Source organism: Brugia malayi (genome assembly GCF_000002995.4).
Source record: "Brugia malayi strain FR3 genome assembly, contig: Bm_v4_Chr1_scaffold_001, whole genome shotgun sequence".
NCBI classification, from domain to species: domain Eukaryota; kingdom Metazoa; phylum Nematoda; class Chromadorea; order Rhabditida; family Onchocercidae; genus Brugia; species Brugia malayi.
The window spans coordinates 12,062,345-12,080,910 of NW_025062475.1; the positions used below are offsets into that span (position 1 = coordinate 12,062,345).

The 18,566-nt window shown below is 24.9% G+C and overlaps 3 protein-coding genes across 3 annotated transcripts; 1 reads left to right on the forward strand and 2 right to left on the reverse strand.

The window, feature by feature from the left end:
- Positions 1–257: 257 nt before the first annotated feature.
- On the forward strand, positions 258–1,430 carry Bm4628 (ubiquitin, putative; the record flags this gene model as incomplete). Its single annotated transcript, XM_001893246.2, has 4 exons — positions 258–396; positions 756–831; positions 999–1,104; positions 1,263–1,430. 4 exons carry the CDS (start codon positions 258–260, stop codon positions 1,428–1,430), a joined length of 489 nt encoding a protein of 162 aa, XP_001893281.2.
- A 1,049-nt stretch (positions 1,431–2,479) lies between these two features.
- Positions 2,480–8,131, reverse strand: Bma-tyr-1 (ShTK domain containing protein; the record flags this gene model as incomplete). The annotated part of the gene is made up of 12 exons (XM_043077582.1): positions 2,480–2,634; positions 2,887–3,031; positions 3,153–3,332; positions 3,494–3,726; positions 3,845–3,932; positions 4,510–4,700; positions 5,415–5,470; positions 5,573–5,773; positions 6,250–6,317; positions 6,813–6,986; positions 7,347–7,537; positions 8,005–8,131. 12 exons carry the CDS (start codon positions 8,129–8,131, stop codon positions 2,480–2,482), a joined length of 1,809 nt encoding a protein of 602 aa, XP_042933516.1.
- Positions 8,132–15,849: 7,718 nt separating this feature from the next.
- Positions 15,850–18,301, reverse strand: Bma-pph-6 (Serine/threonine protein phosphatase C34C12.3 in chromosomeIII, putative; the record flags this gene model as incomplete). Its single annotated transcript, XM_001892243.2, has 8 exons — positions 15,850–15,992; positions 16,376–16,505; positions 16,609–16,711; positions 16,862–16,971; positions 17,058–17,235; positions 17,340–17,504; positions 17,739–17,902; positions 18,221–18,301. 8 exons carry the CDS (start codon positions 18,299–18,301, stop codon positions 15,850–15,852), a joined length of 1,074 nt encoding a protein of 357 aa, XP_001892278.1.
- Positions 18,302–18,566: the final 265 nt, after the last annotated feature.

Sequence of the window (18,566 nt, forward strand, 5' to 3'; positions counted from 1 at the left end):
TAAGGATGCTGTGGTATGTACGCGCGTAACTTACGTGGGACTCGTCTGTACGCACACGTCTTTTACCAAGCATCATTGTTAACTAGTATAGACTGTAGAAACTCAATCCATGGATTTTGAGTACATTATTTGGTCATTATTAATAATAGAATCTTATGGTGTTGTCAAGTTTCAGTAACATTTCCATTTAATTCGCAGTCCTGATTTTTCACTTTGAAACAACCGAATATCTTTTAAGGGTCCATAACCACGTCAAGATGCAGATATTCGTGAAGACGTTAACTGGAAAGACGATTACCCTTGAGGTAGAATCGTCCGATACCATTGAGAATGTGAAGGCTAAAATTCAAGATAAGGAGGGTATTCCACCTGATCAACAACGACTTATTTTTGCAGGTTACTTTATATTTTCATTTGCAACAAACCCAAATTCTAAATTTGTAATGGATTTTTGATGTGGCGTTGCATGACAGTACTTCGGTCATGATGATATATTGGTGTTAAAAGGTGTCCTGGCCTATGAGAGTATCGTGACTTAAAATATTCACCTCTGAATCGAAGTGTCCTCGTAATTAAACGGCTTTCAAGTCACATGATTCTTCTGAGTTTTTTTTTTTTTTTTTTTTCTTTTTTTTTTGACTTTTCTATCAGTTTGTTTAACTTTGAAATTGCTGACTCCGGAGTGCGTTATACCTGAGTATAACACATGAGGATGGACCAGCTTTATTCATATTTTGATTTTTTCTAACGAGCAGGTAAACAGTTGGAGGATGGTCGGACGCTCTCTGATTATAATATCCAGAAGGAATCGACACTTCACCTCGTCTTGAGGTAAGCGCTGTTCTGTTGATTCGGATATAGTCAGTTTATTTGCTTCGTGGTTGTGATGTTAACTGTGCTTTGGTGCACTGATTTGATGAATGAAGTATAGCTCTCTGAGCCACGAATGTTTGTTTTGAAGTAATGAAAAAAGTTTTTTTTGTCTAATAAAATAATAGATTGCGAGGTGGTGGCAAGAAAAGGAAGAAGAAGGTTTATACTACGCCGAAGAAAAACAAGCATAAGAGAAAGAAGGTCAAGCTTGCCGTCCTGAAATACTACAAAGTAAGTGATTATGAGTTTGGTCAGTTTATTCATTAAAGAGATGACCTTGACACAATGTGTATGGTTTAAAATCAAATGGTTGATTATTTATGTCTATAGACTTTCATAATATATTGTTATCCTGCTGAATTTTTTTTTTTTATCTCCTTGAATTTAAGGTTGATGAAAATGGTAAGATTACCCGTTTACGAAAAGAGTGCGCTTCGCCTTCATGTGGTGGAGGCGTTTTCATGGCTAGCCACCAAAATCGGTACTACTGTGGCAAATGTCATCGAACATTGGTAATGCAAGACCCGAAGGAAAAAGCTATTGGAAAAGCTAAATAAATTTATGCTGTCATCTGTATTGTTTTTTGGGAATATTTTATAATAAATTCATTTTCATTATGTATATGTGTTTCATACACAGTACGCAAGTGATTGTTTTGAAAATAAGTTCAGGAAAAGGCTTGGTGTAAGCAGATCAGTAAAAGGAAGGACGAATTCAGCACATAGTGTTTCGATATTTCTCGTTTTAGGATGGTTAACTTGTCTGGACTGCCTGTGGTTAGTGCTTCGGATGTGGGATTATTATTGGTGTTTCATGGTTCTGTAGCTTCAATTAAATTGTGGTGAATTGGTTGGTGGAATTCGCCTATCAAATTGAAACCGGCATATTTATTTTTCATTTTATAAATTCATTGTTAAGAAACCTGAGAAATATAATTCTGACAGTGTTATCGCGATAACAATTTTCTAATTTGTTCTTTTCATCAAATTAAATTATCGCTAAGCTATTAATTCTAAAGAGATACAACGATAATAATAAATTTGGCAGTGAGGTGAAAAAGGAAATTGAAAAGGCATTGAATAAAGAATATTTATTTACAAAGTGAACGAAAGATTATGAGGAATGTAAAAGATACTTATTAATAAGGTTAAAACAGAGTGAAAGAAGACATAAGGCTAATGTACATAATATTGAATGAAAATAAAAGATGAGAATGTATTTCATGTAATTCGAAAAGTTGGAAATTTGATTCATGAAGATAGAAAAGAATTTAATCGTTCTTTAATTACTCAATAATTCTTATTTTTCCTGTATATTTGAAAAATATTCTATAAATCCGCGCTTACCATCACAAATACTTACCCATCACAAATACTTCTATAATTAAAAGAAGTTATTTTGATATGTTAAATGAAAGATTGACAAGCTGTATGTGATATATGACGAGGATAATAAGTGACCTACTAATACTATTAATAATTATAATATTAATAATAATAACAATAACAATAATAATAATAAATGTTGAGCTAGTAGTAATAATGTCTAAGCAAAAATTTGAATAATTAACGAATACCCTTAGCTAATTTGTTTTGAATGTAATTAATTAATTAATTAAAGCTGTTCGGATACATAGATCATAAGCTGATATATTACACCAATCACAGCTAGCTTGGCAATTTTCTGCCATCCATTTTGTTCTTTGTTTGCACTCACCTTGCAATCGCATATAGAAACATGAAATATGTCGATCGAAACAACCTGAAAAATATTTATCAGAAATAGAAATATATGATAATTAGCATTAAATAATATTTGTTTAATCTAAATCAAATTTTAAAAATTTGCAATCCATTTCTTTGGCATTACTTTGAACATATCAATTTATTTATCAAAAAATTTACTTAGAATGAAACAAATTTTCTGTTTATTACTAATTTGAAATTAGATTAAAAACAAATCAGTTCAATTAATCAAATTTGCAAGAAAAAGGAGAAAAATGCTGCTAATTACCATTTCGTCTATTATCAGTGCTTTGACAGTAATTACAACTTCGACGACAATGCATTCTCATATATTCGACATTATTTGGACATTCACCATTTTTAGCCCATAAATTACAGCATGGATCATCATTTAGACATGCTGTTTGCATTGCCTATTAATTTAATTATTATTAATTTTAAATTATTTTTCACTATCGTTTCCTTTTTGCTTCCCCACAAAATGTTTGTTATTAATTTAAATAATGAAAATTTAAATTAATTTTTAAATCGTACTGTTGTTGTTGCTTTAATAGAGTTACGATTTTGATCAGAAATTTTACTCCTCAAAATTGACGCATTTCTAATTTGTTGCATTCCAGATAAACTTGTATGTTGTTGAAATGGTGCTTTAGTGATGTGTAAAGATGTAGTGATATGTTGAAATGATTGTGATGTAGAAATTGTTGATGAAATCTAAATAAAATAAAAATAATATATTAAGAAATATATAAAACAGAATTATAAAATTATTTATTTCAAAAAAAAAAAAAAAACTTATAGATCAAACTTTTTGAATATTTATTTATTTATTATCTCATTTCAATTTTTTTTTTTTTTTAATCTTTTTCACTCACCGAAGTAGCATTCCCTAATTTGCAATAACCATCCAAACAAATTCCCATATAACATGCATCTTCACCAATAAATTTTTCACATCGTTTTCCAAGTTTAATTTTTGAAACACAATGTGCAGGACCGTTTCGTAAATCACAAAATAAGAATTGCGATTGGCAAGTTGGTTCATTAGCGCTACAATTTGGCCGTGGCGCATAAGTATATAAGTAATCCGTATATGCATTCGATAAACCTGTATGATTATATTTTATAATTAATTAATTTAGACTAAATTTATCCTCTCTTGTGTTCTTTTTTTTTTTTTTTACAAATAAGTTTGCAAATTGGAAAAGTTAATCAAATTTGCTTACCGTGTTTGTTTACTAAATTGAATGGTCGCATATTTGCATTAGCAAAATGACGTGGAGTTGTACAAGTTGTGATCTCTTGGGGATAATCCTAAATAATTAATAATTATCATTGCTACTTTTATTTCATTTTTTTTTTTTTTTTTTGTAATTTTCAAATAAAAATTTCTAAAAAATAAAAAAATGAAAAATGTAAAATTTGCTTTAAAAAAGCGAAGCGAAAATTAAAAACGGAAAAGATTAATGACAAAGAAGACAAAAATTTTGAAAATTTTTGAAAGATATCCTTGATGACAAGTAATATGGAAAACACTGCAATAAAAATCAAATTGTATACTCAATATTGATTGACCATCCAAAATTATTCAAAATTTGTTTTTAAATTTTTTAAAGCAATTTTTTAAATAAAATAAAATTCCAACTTTACCACTTTTTTCATCCTTCTCTTCAAGAATACAAGAATTTATCCTTTTCCTTACCGCTCTTATTTTTCTCAAGAATTTGAAATAAATTCTAGCATAAAATTATCTCTAACAAATTATTTTTTTGCTCGAAAGATTTCTTTAATTTTTATTGTTTTTATCTTAAATAGTCGAAACGAGAAAAGATTTATTGATTAAAAATAAGCAAAAAAAAATTTGAGTTTTCATAAATCATGGAGTGCATACTTGCTCACGCTGTATTCGATTTTGATGCATTTGTCGCCAATTTTCAAATATATAATCAACAAATGAATGATGAAGAAAAAAGACGGGGTCATTAGCAGAGGTCAATGGTGGCTTCATATCACCACCTATCCAGATATGAACACTAGCATGATAATATTCTAGGGCAGAGAAATTTGGTGGATATGGACATGCTGAAAAATAAACTTTTTCAAATTACGATAAGCTAAAATAAATTCAAGAAAATGAAAATACGAGTAGATGAATTTGTTGGCTAAAGTTAAAAAAGTTTATAAAAAAGAAATCTTTATCAGTTTTCTTTCTCTCTCCTACCTTTTTCTTTCTAATCCTTCCCTCCACGTTTTTTTTTTTTATCATCATTTAAATAACAATCAACTAACATTATCATTACCATCATCACTATTATTATCTATCATTAATCAGCATTAATATCGTTATTGCATCATCATTACCATTATCATCATCAGTATCATTGTCATCATCTCTATCATCGCCACCATGATTACCATCATCAATATCACCATCATCATCACCACTACCATCGCACTATCACCATCATTATCATCACCATCACCATTATCATCATCAATCATCATCACCATTATCACTTATCAATCATCATCATCACCACTACCATCATCATCATCATCATACCACCACCATCACCACATTATCATCATCATTACCACTATCATCATCAATCAACACCATCATCATCATCATCATCATCATCATCATCATCATCAATCATCATCATCATCATCATCATTACCACCACCATCACCATTATCATGATCATCATCATCATCCGTCAACAATTTCTTTATATTACAACTTGCCTTTTGTTGATGCTGTATACGCTAATATTCCTTCAATTGTATCTTTACCATAAACTGTATTAATATTTTCATCTGTAAACAAATGTCCCTCTTCTCCAAGATTCCTAAATTAAACAATTTTGTAAGATATTATTAGATTTAAATCATTTTGGAATTATCTGCTGAAAATATTCAAGTGCAAATAATTTTTTCTTCTTTTTTTGAACCTTGTTATAGCTGGATGACCTTCAAGTGTAATGAATCTAGCAAATGGCCCATTAATTACTTCGCCATTCGAATTACTTTCTCCCATTAACATCTCACTCCACATGACTGAATCACGTGGATCAGATAAATGCTGATCCAGGGATGAATCCCAGTACGGTAATGCAATCGATGGATCAATCAGACGTAATGCAATTTCCATCCTATAAAAATGAAATGATTAAATTTATTAATTTAAAATTTCTAAAGTATAGGAAAAAAGTGGAAAATTTACGATTTAATTTTGAAATGAAATTAGAAGGAAATAATTTGTAATGAATGATTAAAAAACGATAAAATCATTTTTGCCTATATAAAAAATGTTTTAAATATCTTCATGAAGTTTTTTCTTTTTTAAAAAAAAAGGAAATTTTTATCAATCGATTCTGGTGGTAATTGCATAATTTAAAATAATTTTTTTTTTTTTTTTCACTTTCAACACAATTTTAAAAAGTTTCATTTTTTCGCTGACTCTTATTATTTCTGAAAATATCATATTACTTTCGAAATTGACCAATAAATTTTTTTCGAACAATTTACTCCTTTTTGTCTAAATATTTGAAAAAAACTTTTATGCGACATTTTTCTGTCGCTAATAATTTCAAACAGAGAGCAAAAACCTTATACATCAATTTCAAACCTTTTTATAAATTCTCGATGCCATAGCAAAAATGATGGCCCGGCATGCGCTCCACTTTCTGACGCTTCCTAAGTAATACTTATTGTTATATTACTTTTGTACAGATAATAAGTAATACTTAAGTAATATTATTATTAACATATAATTTTGTATTATCAAAAATGACTCTTACATTACACTATTTTTGTATCATAATTTTTTTCTTATTTAGTTAAATCTAATTCAATAAGTATAATCTTTGAACTCTCCTTCAACTTTTGAAATAACGATATAAAATTATTAAATTAATTTGATGGCGTAAGAATAAATCTGTTAGTTTTTAGATTTTTAGACATAAAATTTTTAGACAAAAATTTTTAGACATTTAAGACTTTTAGACATAAAATTGTAGAGTTTTAACTTTTTTTCTTACTTCACAATTTTATGTTTAGAATTTGAATTTCTGATTGTTCTAATTCTTATTCTATGATTCAACCACATTTTATCACAAATTGGAAGGAATAGTTAAATGATAAAATTTTCCTATCTGATTTAAATTTTAACCGAAAAATGAATGAAATTACCTGTCGATGTATATCTGCTAAACGATTATACTCTCCTGAAGCTTTAAGTTGTTGAATTGCAGTAAAAAATCGTTCTCTTTCATTCTTATTCAACATTCGGATTTCTTTCCGGATTGCTCGTTCCAGTATTCGACCATTACGCAAATGACATTTTCCGTCCGGTGATAAGCCACCCTAAACAGAAAAATGATTCTTCTCTGATACAAGAAATTAATTTTGTGATATTTTAGAAATTTGCAGGAAAAAAATCCAATTTTTAATATTTTAACTTATAAAATTATTAAAAATTATTTGAAGTTGTTAGGAGTTCATATAAAATTATGGTAAAAATATTAGGTAAAAATTTACAAAATTAAATGTCATATTTTTAAATTATTATTTCTTTTATTTTAAATTATTAAAAATAATATAAAAAATTATTTCAAGTTAATTAAAAAAAATTATAAAATTTTAGTAAAAAACTAGATAAAAAAATATAAAATTATTTCAAATTATTAAAAATAAACTTGAAATAAGTGAAGAAAAATTATTTACTCCAAAATATGGACATAAGCATTGCAAATTCAAACAATCATAAACTGTTGAAGTAAGCGATGACTGATGCGGCACAGATGAAAGCGGATCAGTGTGCGGCATGATTAGTTGAGATTGCGGAGCGGCAAGTGATATGGCTGCTCTTGCTGCTACATCAAATTGACGAAGTTGATGACAAATTTCCACCAAATCTATTAATTAACATTCAAATCAGTGCTTTTTTTTTTTCAATAACATAAAGTTTTAATTAAAATTTAACATTTCTTAATGAAAAAAATATGATGAAATTTTGTTAGAATTATTCAAATTTTATCACCACTTAGCAATTTGATGATATTATTGTTATCAAATAACTATAATAGTTTTTCAAGTAATACTGATAATATTACATATCAATGTTTTTTTTTTTTCCGTTTATTTAATTTATCACTTATCTAAATTAAATTTTTCATATTTTGTGCTAATCAATATGAATAATACTTTATGTTAAATAATAGTACAAACATTAAATATATTTGCTGATATTATCCAAAGTTGATAAGATAAAAAATTTTTGCATTAATTATATAATTTAAATGACGTATAAAGAAATTTTTTGACATTAGAAAACTTAGATGAAAAATATTTTTGAAATTAATCACAAATAATGATAACAAACCAGGTGGTGCTTGATTACAATCAATAGGTAACAACATTTGTTGTAGCTGAACAAATCTTATCATAAATATGATAATGCTTATCTGCTTTGATAACCAATTTATCAACTGATTGTTAAATGAAATCATTTTGGATGAAATCTAAAAAAGAAAAGAAAATGCGTTCTATATTAAATTAATTTTCATTAATTTTAAATGAAACATCTAAAATGATTGTCGTTTGAAATAATTTTATTACGAATTTTAATTTTAACACATTTAACTTTTTTTCTCAGTGAAAAAAAAATGATGAAATTTTATTAAAATTACTCAAATTATACTATCATTATTTAGCAAATTTGATAGCAATTTGAACTTTATGCAGATATTTATGAAAAGTTAAAAAAAAAAAGTCAAAGTGTAATGAAATTTTTAAGTTAAAATTTGTAAAACGAATTAAATAATCTTTTGAGGTTTTAATATAGGAAAATATTTTTAAGCTTTATCATGTAAATAAATTAAATAACAACAGAAATATACATTATCAATAAATTAGTACAATTATAAAATGATTTACTTCAATTAATTATTTGAAGTCAAAGTTTAATTTGTAAAAAAAAAAACAGAACAATTTGACAATTTTCATTTTTAGTTTTAACTTTAAAAAAATTAAAAAAATTTGAGGAAAAAAACTCGTCCGATAAAATTACCTTCATAAATCAAAAGTTAATTATTTCTTTTGCAAAAAATATTGACAAAAGTTTTAAAACATTAAGGATTTTTTTCATTTTTCAAAAATTAATGTACGAAATATTTTTCATTAAAAATTTTATTTTTTCATCTTCGATCAACTATAAGTGAATAAAGTTGATTAGATTTAGAAAAGTTTATCAATATTTATTACTATTATATTTTATGTAATTGAAAGTACTACCAAAATTAATAAATTCACTGTGAAATTTTGAATTTTAGTTTAAGAAATTTAACTTAACTTTTATCATTGCATTATATTTGCATTCATTAATAAGATTGTAAAATTCTATTACTTACATATTTTTAGTTTATTTTTTTTAATTTCTTTTTTTTTAAATTTTTCTTTTATTTTTTAATTCTATTTTAAATTGTCATTTTTTTAAACCATATCTAGAAGTCAATGAATTACCGTCTTACTAATTAATTGATTAATTAATTAATGATATTGATAGCACTGATAATTCTCTCAATAATATGCAACTTTTTAAGTTTATTTTTATCTTTCATCATTTAAATTACAACTAAATAAATTATTCTCAGTTTGCTAATTAGTTAATGAAAAGTTGAGAAATTGAAATTTGCAAAAAATTCCGCACATAATAGATTTTCTTGCATATTTCAATCTTTGCATTACAATTGTAAAATGCATATTTTATAATGATTTTATAAACTTAATTAATGAATCATTTTTTATGGACTTAATTTAAAAATGAGTTAAATCTGCTTAGTTTCAAAATTAATTAAATTATTCAATTTAACGAATATATTGAATAATTTAATTAAACAAATATTGAAAACCAATCAAATTAAAATAATGAAAGCTATTTGAAACGATTTAAGAAGAATAAAATGAAATTACTAAAATTAATCAAAAAAAAATGACATTAATCAATCATTGCTTTCTTTCCTTTTTTCATCAATTAAATGAACTTAAAAAATTTATTTTTATGATAATTTGCATGAATATGAATATTCACTTTAATTCGGTAACATTTTACTTAAAAAATACAAAAATAAATATAACTAAGTAATACTTAATAGTAAATAGTAATTGCATAATGAATAGAAATTGAAATTATTTCATTTTAAATAGCAGTTGAATTTGAAATTACGATATAATCAATTTCATCAATGGCCTAAATAATATAGATCAATGATCAATGATTTGAAAATGTTAAAAGTACATTTTAAAAAATAAAAATTTTTTTTTTAAGCAAATAGAAAATTTAGTAAGCGAAGTGTTTGTGTAAGATAATTTGAAAATAATTGAAAGAATACATGAAAAATTACATTAAAATGTCACTTATCGAAAGGTCATTAAAATTAATTTAGCACAAAATTTTAAAAGCAAAAAAAAAAAAAAAAAAAATGCTGTCGAACTGAAATAAAATCAAACAAAAGCGAAATCTAACAAAAATTTTTTGTAAGAAATATGTGAACTAAACAAATATTTTGCACTTATGTTGAAAATAATAATAAATTTAAAATTGAATTAAATATTAATTTGAATTTTTGTGATTTCTGCAATGAGATTTTAATTATTTTAATTTAAATCTCAAATTTATTTAATATCTGAAATATGTTAATGAACAGTAAAATTTTCTTATAGGCAAAATGAAATACATTGATACTAATAAAGAATGTACAATATGTCTTAAAAAAGGAAAGAATAAAAATAATTTTAAATTTAACTCATTAAATTTGTAAATAATTATAAATCAGTGAAAAAAAGTATTTTGGAATGCTTTTTTATTTATTTATTTCTTTTTTTGTTTTTTTTTTTATTATTTTCTTTTCTTTTATAAAATTAGCTGAAAAATAGAAATTTTGATTTCATTATTACATTTAGATAAATAAGCACACACAGTTTTCGTTTTCATTAACTGAATTAGAATTAAATTCCGAAAAAAACATTCCGTTTTTCCTAAATTGATTAGGAAAATATGAATGTTTTACAAAATGGAAGTAAGCCTTTTTTCAAATTTGTTCTTCAAATGAGAAAAATAAAGATTAAAAGATAATTGAAAATATTAAAAATAGAAATTTTGATCAAACGAAAGTTAAAAATTCAGAAATATCTCATAGAAAGAATATAAAATGTATGAAATTATTGATAAACTCGATTAAACACTTTTTTATTAAACATTTTGTAAAAGAAAATTGAAAATTGTATAATTGCTATGATTAATTAATTTTCTTTGATAAATTCTGACACTAATTAATTTACTGATAATTTTTGATAATAATTAATCTATTAATAATTCTCTTGCAATTATAATTAATAATACTAATTAAACGCTATTAATACCAATTAATTTGCTAAAAATTAGTAATATCAATTAATTTACTGATAGTTAATCACAATTATATAAGTAATTATATTCTGATAAAATGCAAATTATCATTTTTCTTTTAATGATTTTATCACTTAATAGAATTTAATTTTATCTTCAAAAATTATTATGTATGTTTTGTTTTGTTTTTTACATTGAAGATGCCATCTAATATATACTTACTTTAATTGTAAATGAATAACAATTATTATTTAAATTACTTTTGTTTTTCCATCTTTTTTTTTTTTTTTTTCATTTAAAACTTTGACACTACAAAATTGAGAAATTAAATATATTTATAATTCTAACAGTAAAATTTATGAGGTTGAAAAGTACTCGTTTTGAAAAAAAAAAAAAAAAATGATGAGTAGAAGAAAATATATGATATTTTGAGAAAGTTTTTTTTTTAAAAAAAAAAAAGAAAAATATAAAATGGAAATGAACTAATGCACTTTTTCCATTTATTTTTTTCCACAACTTTTTTTGCAATAATTACTAATTATTTTCTTAATTTCTTCTTAATAAAAGAAATGAATTTAATTTTGCAATTTATTTTGCTAAATTAAAATAAACGAAATATTTTATTTTGTTTTCGTTCCATTTTTGATTGATTGATTAAATTTCTACTTTTTAAGTTCACAAATTCATGTTTTGTTTACTTTTTTTTTTAATATTTTTGCTCTTTAGTTTTTTGAAAAAATTTTTCCAACAATTATTTTTTTGTTTGTATTTTTTTTCTTTTGATAACTCAAAATTTGTTAAACATATTTTTGATTAATTGTATTTTTTTAAAAAAATATTTTACAAAGATTTAATTGCATATTTTAGGTACTTTTAATTAATTCATTATTTGATTTCAATTTTATAATAATGCTTTATTTAATTTTATTAACTGCTAGCAAATTTACTTACGTTTCAAATTTTTTTCTCATCGTTTTTCTAATTTTTTTTTTTTTTTTACCGGAAATGTATTTATTTGATGAATAGATAAACAGTGAATCACACTAAAGTCATTCAATTAACTGAACAGTTTTTTTTTTTTTTTTTTTTTTTTTAAACATAAAACCGGTCTTTTTTGTGAATTGTTGAATGGATTATCAGGAAAATATATTTAGATTAAAATAAATATTATTGATAAAATAAAAATTAAAGTATAGAAAATTCCATTTCTTATCAAATAATAATGGTAAAAAAAAGTGAAAAAGTGAAATACAACATAACAACAATATATTAATAAATTAGAAATTACAATAAAATAAATTTAAAAAAAAAATGTTTTTAATAATAATTAACAAAATTATTAATAATATGTAAAGAAAACAAAAAAAAAAAAAGACTTATACATGAGAATGTTGTTAAAAGAAAAATTGAAATTAATTAATGCTTTTCCTATTATTATATCTTAATTTTTTTTTTTCAAAAAAAAAAAGAAAGAATAAAAAGTTGGAAAAAAGATGAATAAGTAAAGTTAAGTAAGAAAAAGATGACAAGTGAGGTGACATAGGGTTAGAAAGATGGCAAATATTTAAACATGCTTTATTCAACAGTATTTTTTCTACTTTTTTTTTTTTTTTTTTGTTTGAAATAAATTTAAGTTTCATTAAGATAAATCACAATGAACTTATAGGCAAAATGAGCAAAAAAAAAAAAAAAATTCATTTGTAACTAAAATGAATCCAACAATGTTTTTTGTACTTAATTAGAGAACGGAATAATTCTTTTCATTGTAATTGAAAAGAACTAATTGTGTGTAAAAATTAGACATTTCGATTAGAAATAAAAAAAAAAAAAAAATATGGAAAACAACATTACTTGTAACATTTTTAATTAATCAGACGTTTAAACTTTTAATTAATTAAAAAATTAATTGTCACTTATATGTGATTTGTTCAAATTTTTTGCATTAATTTTTTTTTTTTTTTTTTTTTTTTTTTTGCTGTTAGTAATTTTAATTCTGACTTGAAATATTTTTCATTTTTTTAAGTGACTATTTATTTGCAATAATCTAAGTGAAATTATTTGAAATTAAAATTTTAAAGACTTAAAAACTGTAAAACTGAGTCAATTCAAAATCGAATTAATTCATTAATTTAAATACAGAATAATTAGCTGTTGCATTTCCTTTTCTATTATTTTATTAAATTTATAAGATAAACAAATTTAATAAAACAGACAATATTTCTAAAATTGGATAAATTTAATTGTAAAAAAAAGAAAGGATTAGGTATTAGTTAAATCGTGTAATAAAAAAGAAATGTAAATTCAGGTCTCCCTTAATTCTAATTCAGGATAGCGTCGTCATGTTGTTAGTTCTCAACGTGACCCATCTTTTAACTGATAACTGATCTTATTCGTTGTCACATATATAAATCACTTGTGACCTAAATCGAGACTAATGATTCTAATAATGATTGAAATATTTATTATCTTAACAGCAAATAATTATCGATAATTAAAAATTAAAATACTAAAAATATTAGGTGGAAATATTAATGCTTAATTTTATGCGTATAATCAATTTCCCGCATACTACGCAATATGTTGGAGTAATTTTTACTAAGTAAGCAATGAATAGATAATAAGTAATAATAACTTTACTAAGTAAGCTACAAAATAAAACTTTTTTAATTAATTTTTTATTTTCAAAAAGTAAAAGAAGAAAAAAAGGCGCAAAAAAAAAATTATTTTCTATTTATTGCTTTAATGAATTTGATCTATAGTATATAAATATATTTTACTTAACTAATAGATTAAATATATTTTACTTAAATAATTTCATTTAACTAATAGATTAAATATATTTTACATTTAATATATAAATATATTTTCACTTAACTAATAGATTAAATATATTTTACTTAAATAATTTCATTTAACTAATAGATTAAATATATTTTACATTTAATATATAAATATATTTTCATTTAACTAATAGATTAAATAAATATATTTTCACTTAACTAATAGATTAAATATATTTTACTTAAATAATTTCATTTAACACAACTTCAAAATAATATAATTTGCGCAAAAATTTAACCATAAATTAATAAAAAAAGAAAAAAAAGCAAAGAGAATTCCAAGAGTGCAAGCAAGTTCACACTAACAAAAATTCCATTTGTTAATTGTAATATCGTTTCTCTTTACCCACTTACTCAATATTTTTTTTTTTTTTTTGTTCAAAACAAAAATATTTCATCGATCAATAAACAATTACAATCATTCATTTCGCTTTAAAAATAAAAAAAAAAAAAAATTGGATGTGTTATTTGACCTAAATGGTTGTAAGAAAGATAAAAATTTAAAGAATCAAAGAGTAAATAAGAAAAAAGTGTTAGAAAAGTTGAGAGATTTTCACAAAATTTTATCAAAATTTGACAAATTTAATTTATGTATACTGATATGAATTTAAAGAGCTTCTAATTTAAAAAGAATTGTTAAAAATAGTTCGGCTAGAAGTGGAAAAAAAATTTTTTTTTTTTTTTTTTTGAATTTAAGCTTAGAATGATTAATTAAAATAAAACACTGATATTTTATACCATGCAATTCTCTATCCAATAGTTTCAGTTTCGATAAAAAAATTTTAGGATCAGATATGGTTTTTTTTCTTTCGAATCATGGAATTGTCATTTGATCTGATCTGCGATGAAACCCATTAACTATACATCTTGAATTAATAAATTGTGTAATTAAACCTATAGTTGTACAGCAATTTAGCCACAAACTAACTCCTGAATCAACTTAAAGTGTTAGTTTTTTAGATTTTGAGATGTTGAAAAAGATTAATTTGATGATCACCAATTTATTAACATTAGCGCTGGGTGTAAATTTGTTTGAAAGAAGCATTTATCGTATGGTTTTATTTCTCCTTTAATTCAAAATCTAAAAAATGAAATAAACATTTAAAAGCGAACAACGATTTATCCTCTTGAACATATACTTCAAATATTTGCAAAGTTATATGTTACATCTAACAATCACTCAATGTTCATTTTACTTCCGTTACGAACAGACAAACTACAGTGCAAGTTGAAACCATTTCGAATAATAATTCGTATAATCCTCTTATGTACATTGTTATCAATAGATCAATAATTTGTACATTTTTCTAAATAATCTTGTCAATGCATCATTTACATAAAATGTTAAAAAAAAATTATCTCAAGAAAAAAAAAAAAAATTTGCTTGCTAATATTAGAAGATAATAAGTTTTTTAGAGAAGATAGAAAATAAAAGATATACGATACACTTTGCTAACTAATAGACGCTCATACCATTTCAAAATATTCATATGTCACTGAAATACAACCATAAACTGATCATAACAATAACAGGTTTTCCTATTTTTGTGATTCTGAAACAAACATTGTCTTTCATACCAGTCGAATAGCCAATTTCTTATGCTCTTCGTCTGATTATACGAAACCATCATAAAAAATTTATGAGGTCACTATTATATCATCAACTATCTAAATCAATTTATAACAGCATTAGGACAGAGTGAACTTACAATTAGAAAAAACACTACTCTAAGGCACTTACTTACTTCTCTTTTCCATTTACGATAACAAATAGAAGAGAGTTAAAAAAACATATGCAAACAAATTTAACTTAGTTGCAAAAAGTATAATGATAATATCATTAGCGTTCTTTATGATGAAAAGATAAAATAATTGAATACGAGATCACAAAAGAAAAAACAAAAAACGTAAAAAAGGTGGCACCTGATATAATAGAATGAAAGAATTTATCTTAAAAAAAAAAACCCATTGAATAAAATGCTCACAAAAAGTACGGTGCAACAATACGATCCGGTTTTTCACGTTGATTATCACTAGCTTCGTCAAAATATTTTACTTGACGTTCATTTGAACTTATCTGAAGAATTGCTGCTTCATTACCACAACGATAACAATAGTTTGGCGCTGAAAAGCAAATAATAGAATTCTCTAGCATATAGTCATCAGAGTATCATTATGCAAATTATAAACAATATTTAAAAAAAAAAAGTTTCATAACACTATTAAAAAAATTTGAATGCATCTAACATCCACTTAATTTCATTCCGCTAATTGCAAGCTCTGCAAATGCGGTAAATGAATTCACTTACATTTTTCGGGTTTTTTTTAAATTTTTTCATCACTATTTTTATCAGTGGTTCTTATAGACGATGAACGCAACAATTTCGGCAAACAAATGATGATGAAAAAAAAAAATTTACATTTTACATTTAAAAGTTACTAACAATTAAAACATAAAATGAATAATAAGTGCTATAAAAAAAATATAAGAAAAATGAAGATATTACCAGACCAAACGGTGCATAAAATGTCATCCCAAATATATTTGAAACCTTCTAGTACTAGCTGATGAGACCGACATATTAATGTAAGGTCATTGGTGTGCATAAAACGTTTAGTTACTTCTTGACCGAAAAGCTGAAAATAATCGTTACCAAATAATTAAGAAAGCAGTACATTACATTTCATCAAAACTGCAATAAAATTACATTATATTTAATGAAGTGATAAAACAACAAACCCATCCGGCTCCTCTTGGACTTAGTTCCCATCCTTCTTCCGTTGGCTCCGGATCAGACCACACTAAATCACATAAAGCACCTTTGCTTGGAATTTCAACAGCTCTGAAATAATCAGTATATAACAGAGCAAATCCTTACACTTTTGATTTTTTTTTTTCAATTTTTTCGATATATTGCCTTAGAATCAAAAAACATATAATTCATGTTATATTTTTTTCAAGTTTGCATTATAAAATAGAACATATGAAATACCTGTCTAAAGTAAACATTTTTTCAAGTGTCTTGATCTCTGGTGATAATCCACCATGAACACACAAAATGTGATCATCAATTAAAGCGCCAACAGGTAGCATATCAAATACCTAAAAATTTTGACAATCACATGACTATGTTTTATGATCATTGCTAATACTTATGCCATAAAATATGGACTTCTAGTAATTCGAACCTTACAACAACAGCGCCAAACCATAGCATGCCCATATTTCTGTATACATTCATCATAAAATCCATAAACAGCAGAAATGCGTCGAGATTCATGATTTCCTCGCAGAAGTGTTATTGATTCTGGATATCTGATCATTAACGCAAACAAATATGTTAGTGTTTCCAAGCTATAGTATCCTCTGAAAATTATTATAATTCTTTAAGCAATTACTATAAAGAGGCATTAATGACAAGTTCAAAGTTGATTTGATTTCGAATCTGTAGAAAATTTCTTGAACCGAACCTATCAACATAATCGCCCATGAAAACATATCTTGTAGATGGCACACGACCACCTGTTTCAAACAGTTTCAGCAAGTCATAAAATTGTCCATGTATGTCACCACAAACAGTCACTGGTGAAGTTATTTCAACGACATTTGATTCATGTGACAGACGAGTAACTAACCTGAATATAGTAAAATGCGCCAAAAAGTAATCAATGATTTGTGAAATTTTAGAAATCATTTTATATGGAATCGATATACCTAAATAGCATCCATCTGAACTGCTACTATTTTAAATCTAAAATTTGTGATAGTCCGCCATTTCCAGTAAAGCGATGTTTTTCTCCAATCAGCAGTTCAGATTCCCAATACTAAGATTTGTTAAATTTATTTCTAAAAATACTGAAGAAATTTACATATCACAGAGTAGAATCATCTCATCCTCTGGCAAATATTGACATTTCGAACTTTCTTCTACCCATCTGTCAGCATCAATGGTTAATCCTCTATATTGTAGTTTATACTGCGTTTCATTACCATCACCAACTCCCTGTTGTTCATCTCCTGATTTGGTCATAATCTGAAAATTCTAGCAAGAAAAATATTTATAATCTCAAAATCAGAAGAAATAGTTCGAGAAATATTATCCAGCACATATCTTCCTTGAACTAATGAACCAAGTGCTCCAGAATTGACAGAATTCATAAATTAGTTTGCATGTGTGAATATTTTATAGGAATCTATGAAGATATGAATGAAACTCATAGGTTAATTCACCCCATTCCATTCACGAACTGTTTTATTTTAACATAATTTATGAAGAATTGAAATGTTTCAAACACAATCTTTTATTGTTAAAAATTAGCCTTAAGGAAAAAAATCTGTGGAACTGACAAACCTTCCGGCGTCCACCTCTCCATGCTCTCCGGAACTTACTACTGCGTGAAAACCTATTCTTCTTTTTCTTGAATGGATTCATTTTCGTGAAGCAGAAAACTACTTACGAGCTACAGGAAAGCACCAGTAGACTAGAAACTGATAAAGCAATCAAACTGTTTACTTATGAATTAGATAAATTTTACTAACTAAACGTATGATACAATCTTCCAGTCCTTCTCAATCAATCTCTTTGGTATGACAGGATCGATCTAATATTTTGATAGAATCCTACTGCTCCCCTGAATAATTCTATTTAAACATTGAACGATTGTAGATCATATCTACGAAAAATGAACAGTTATATA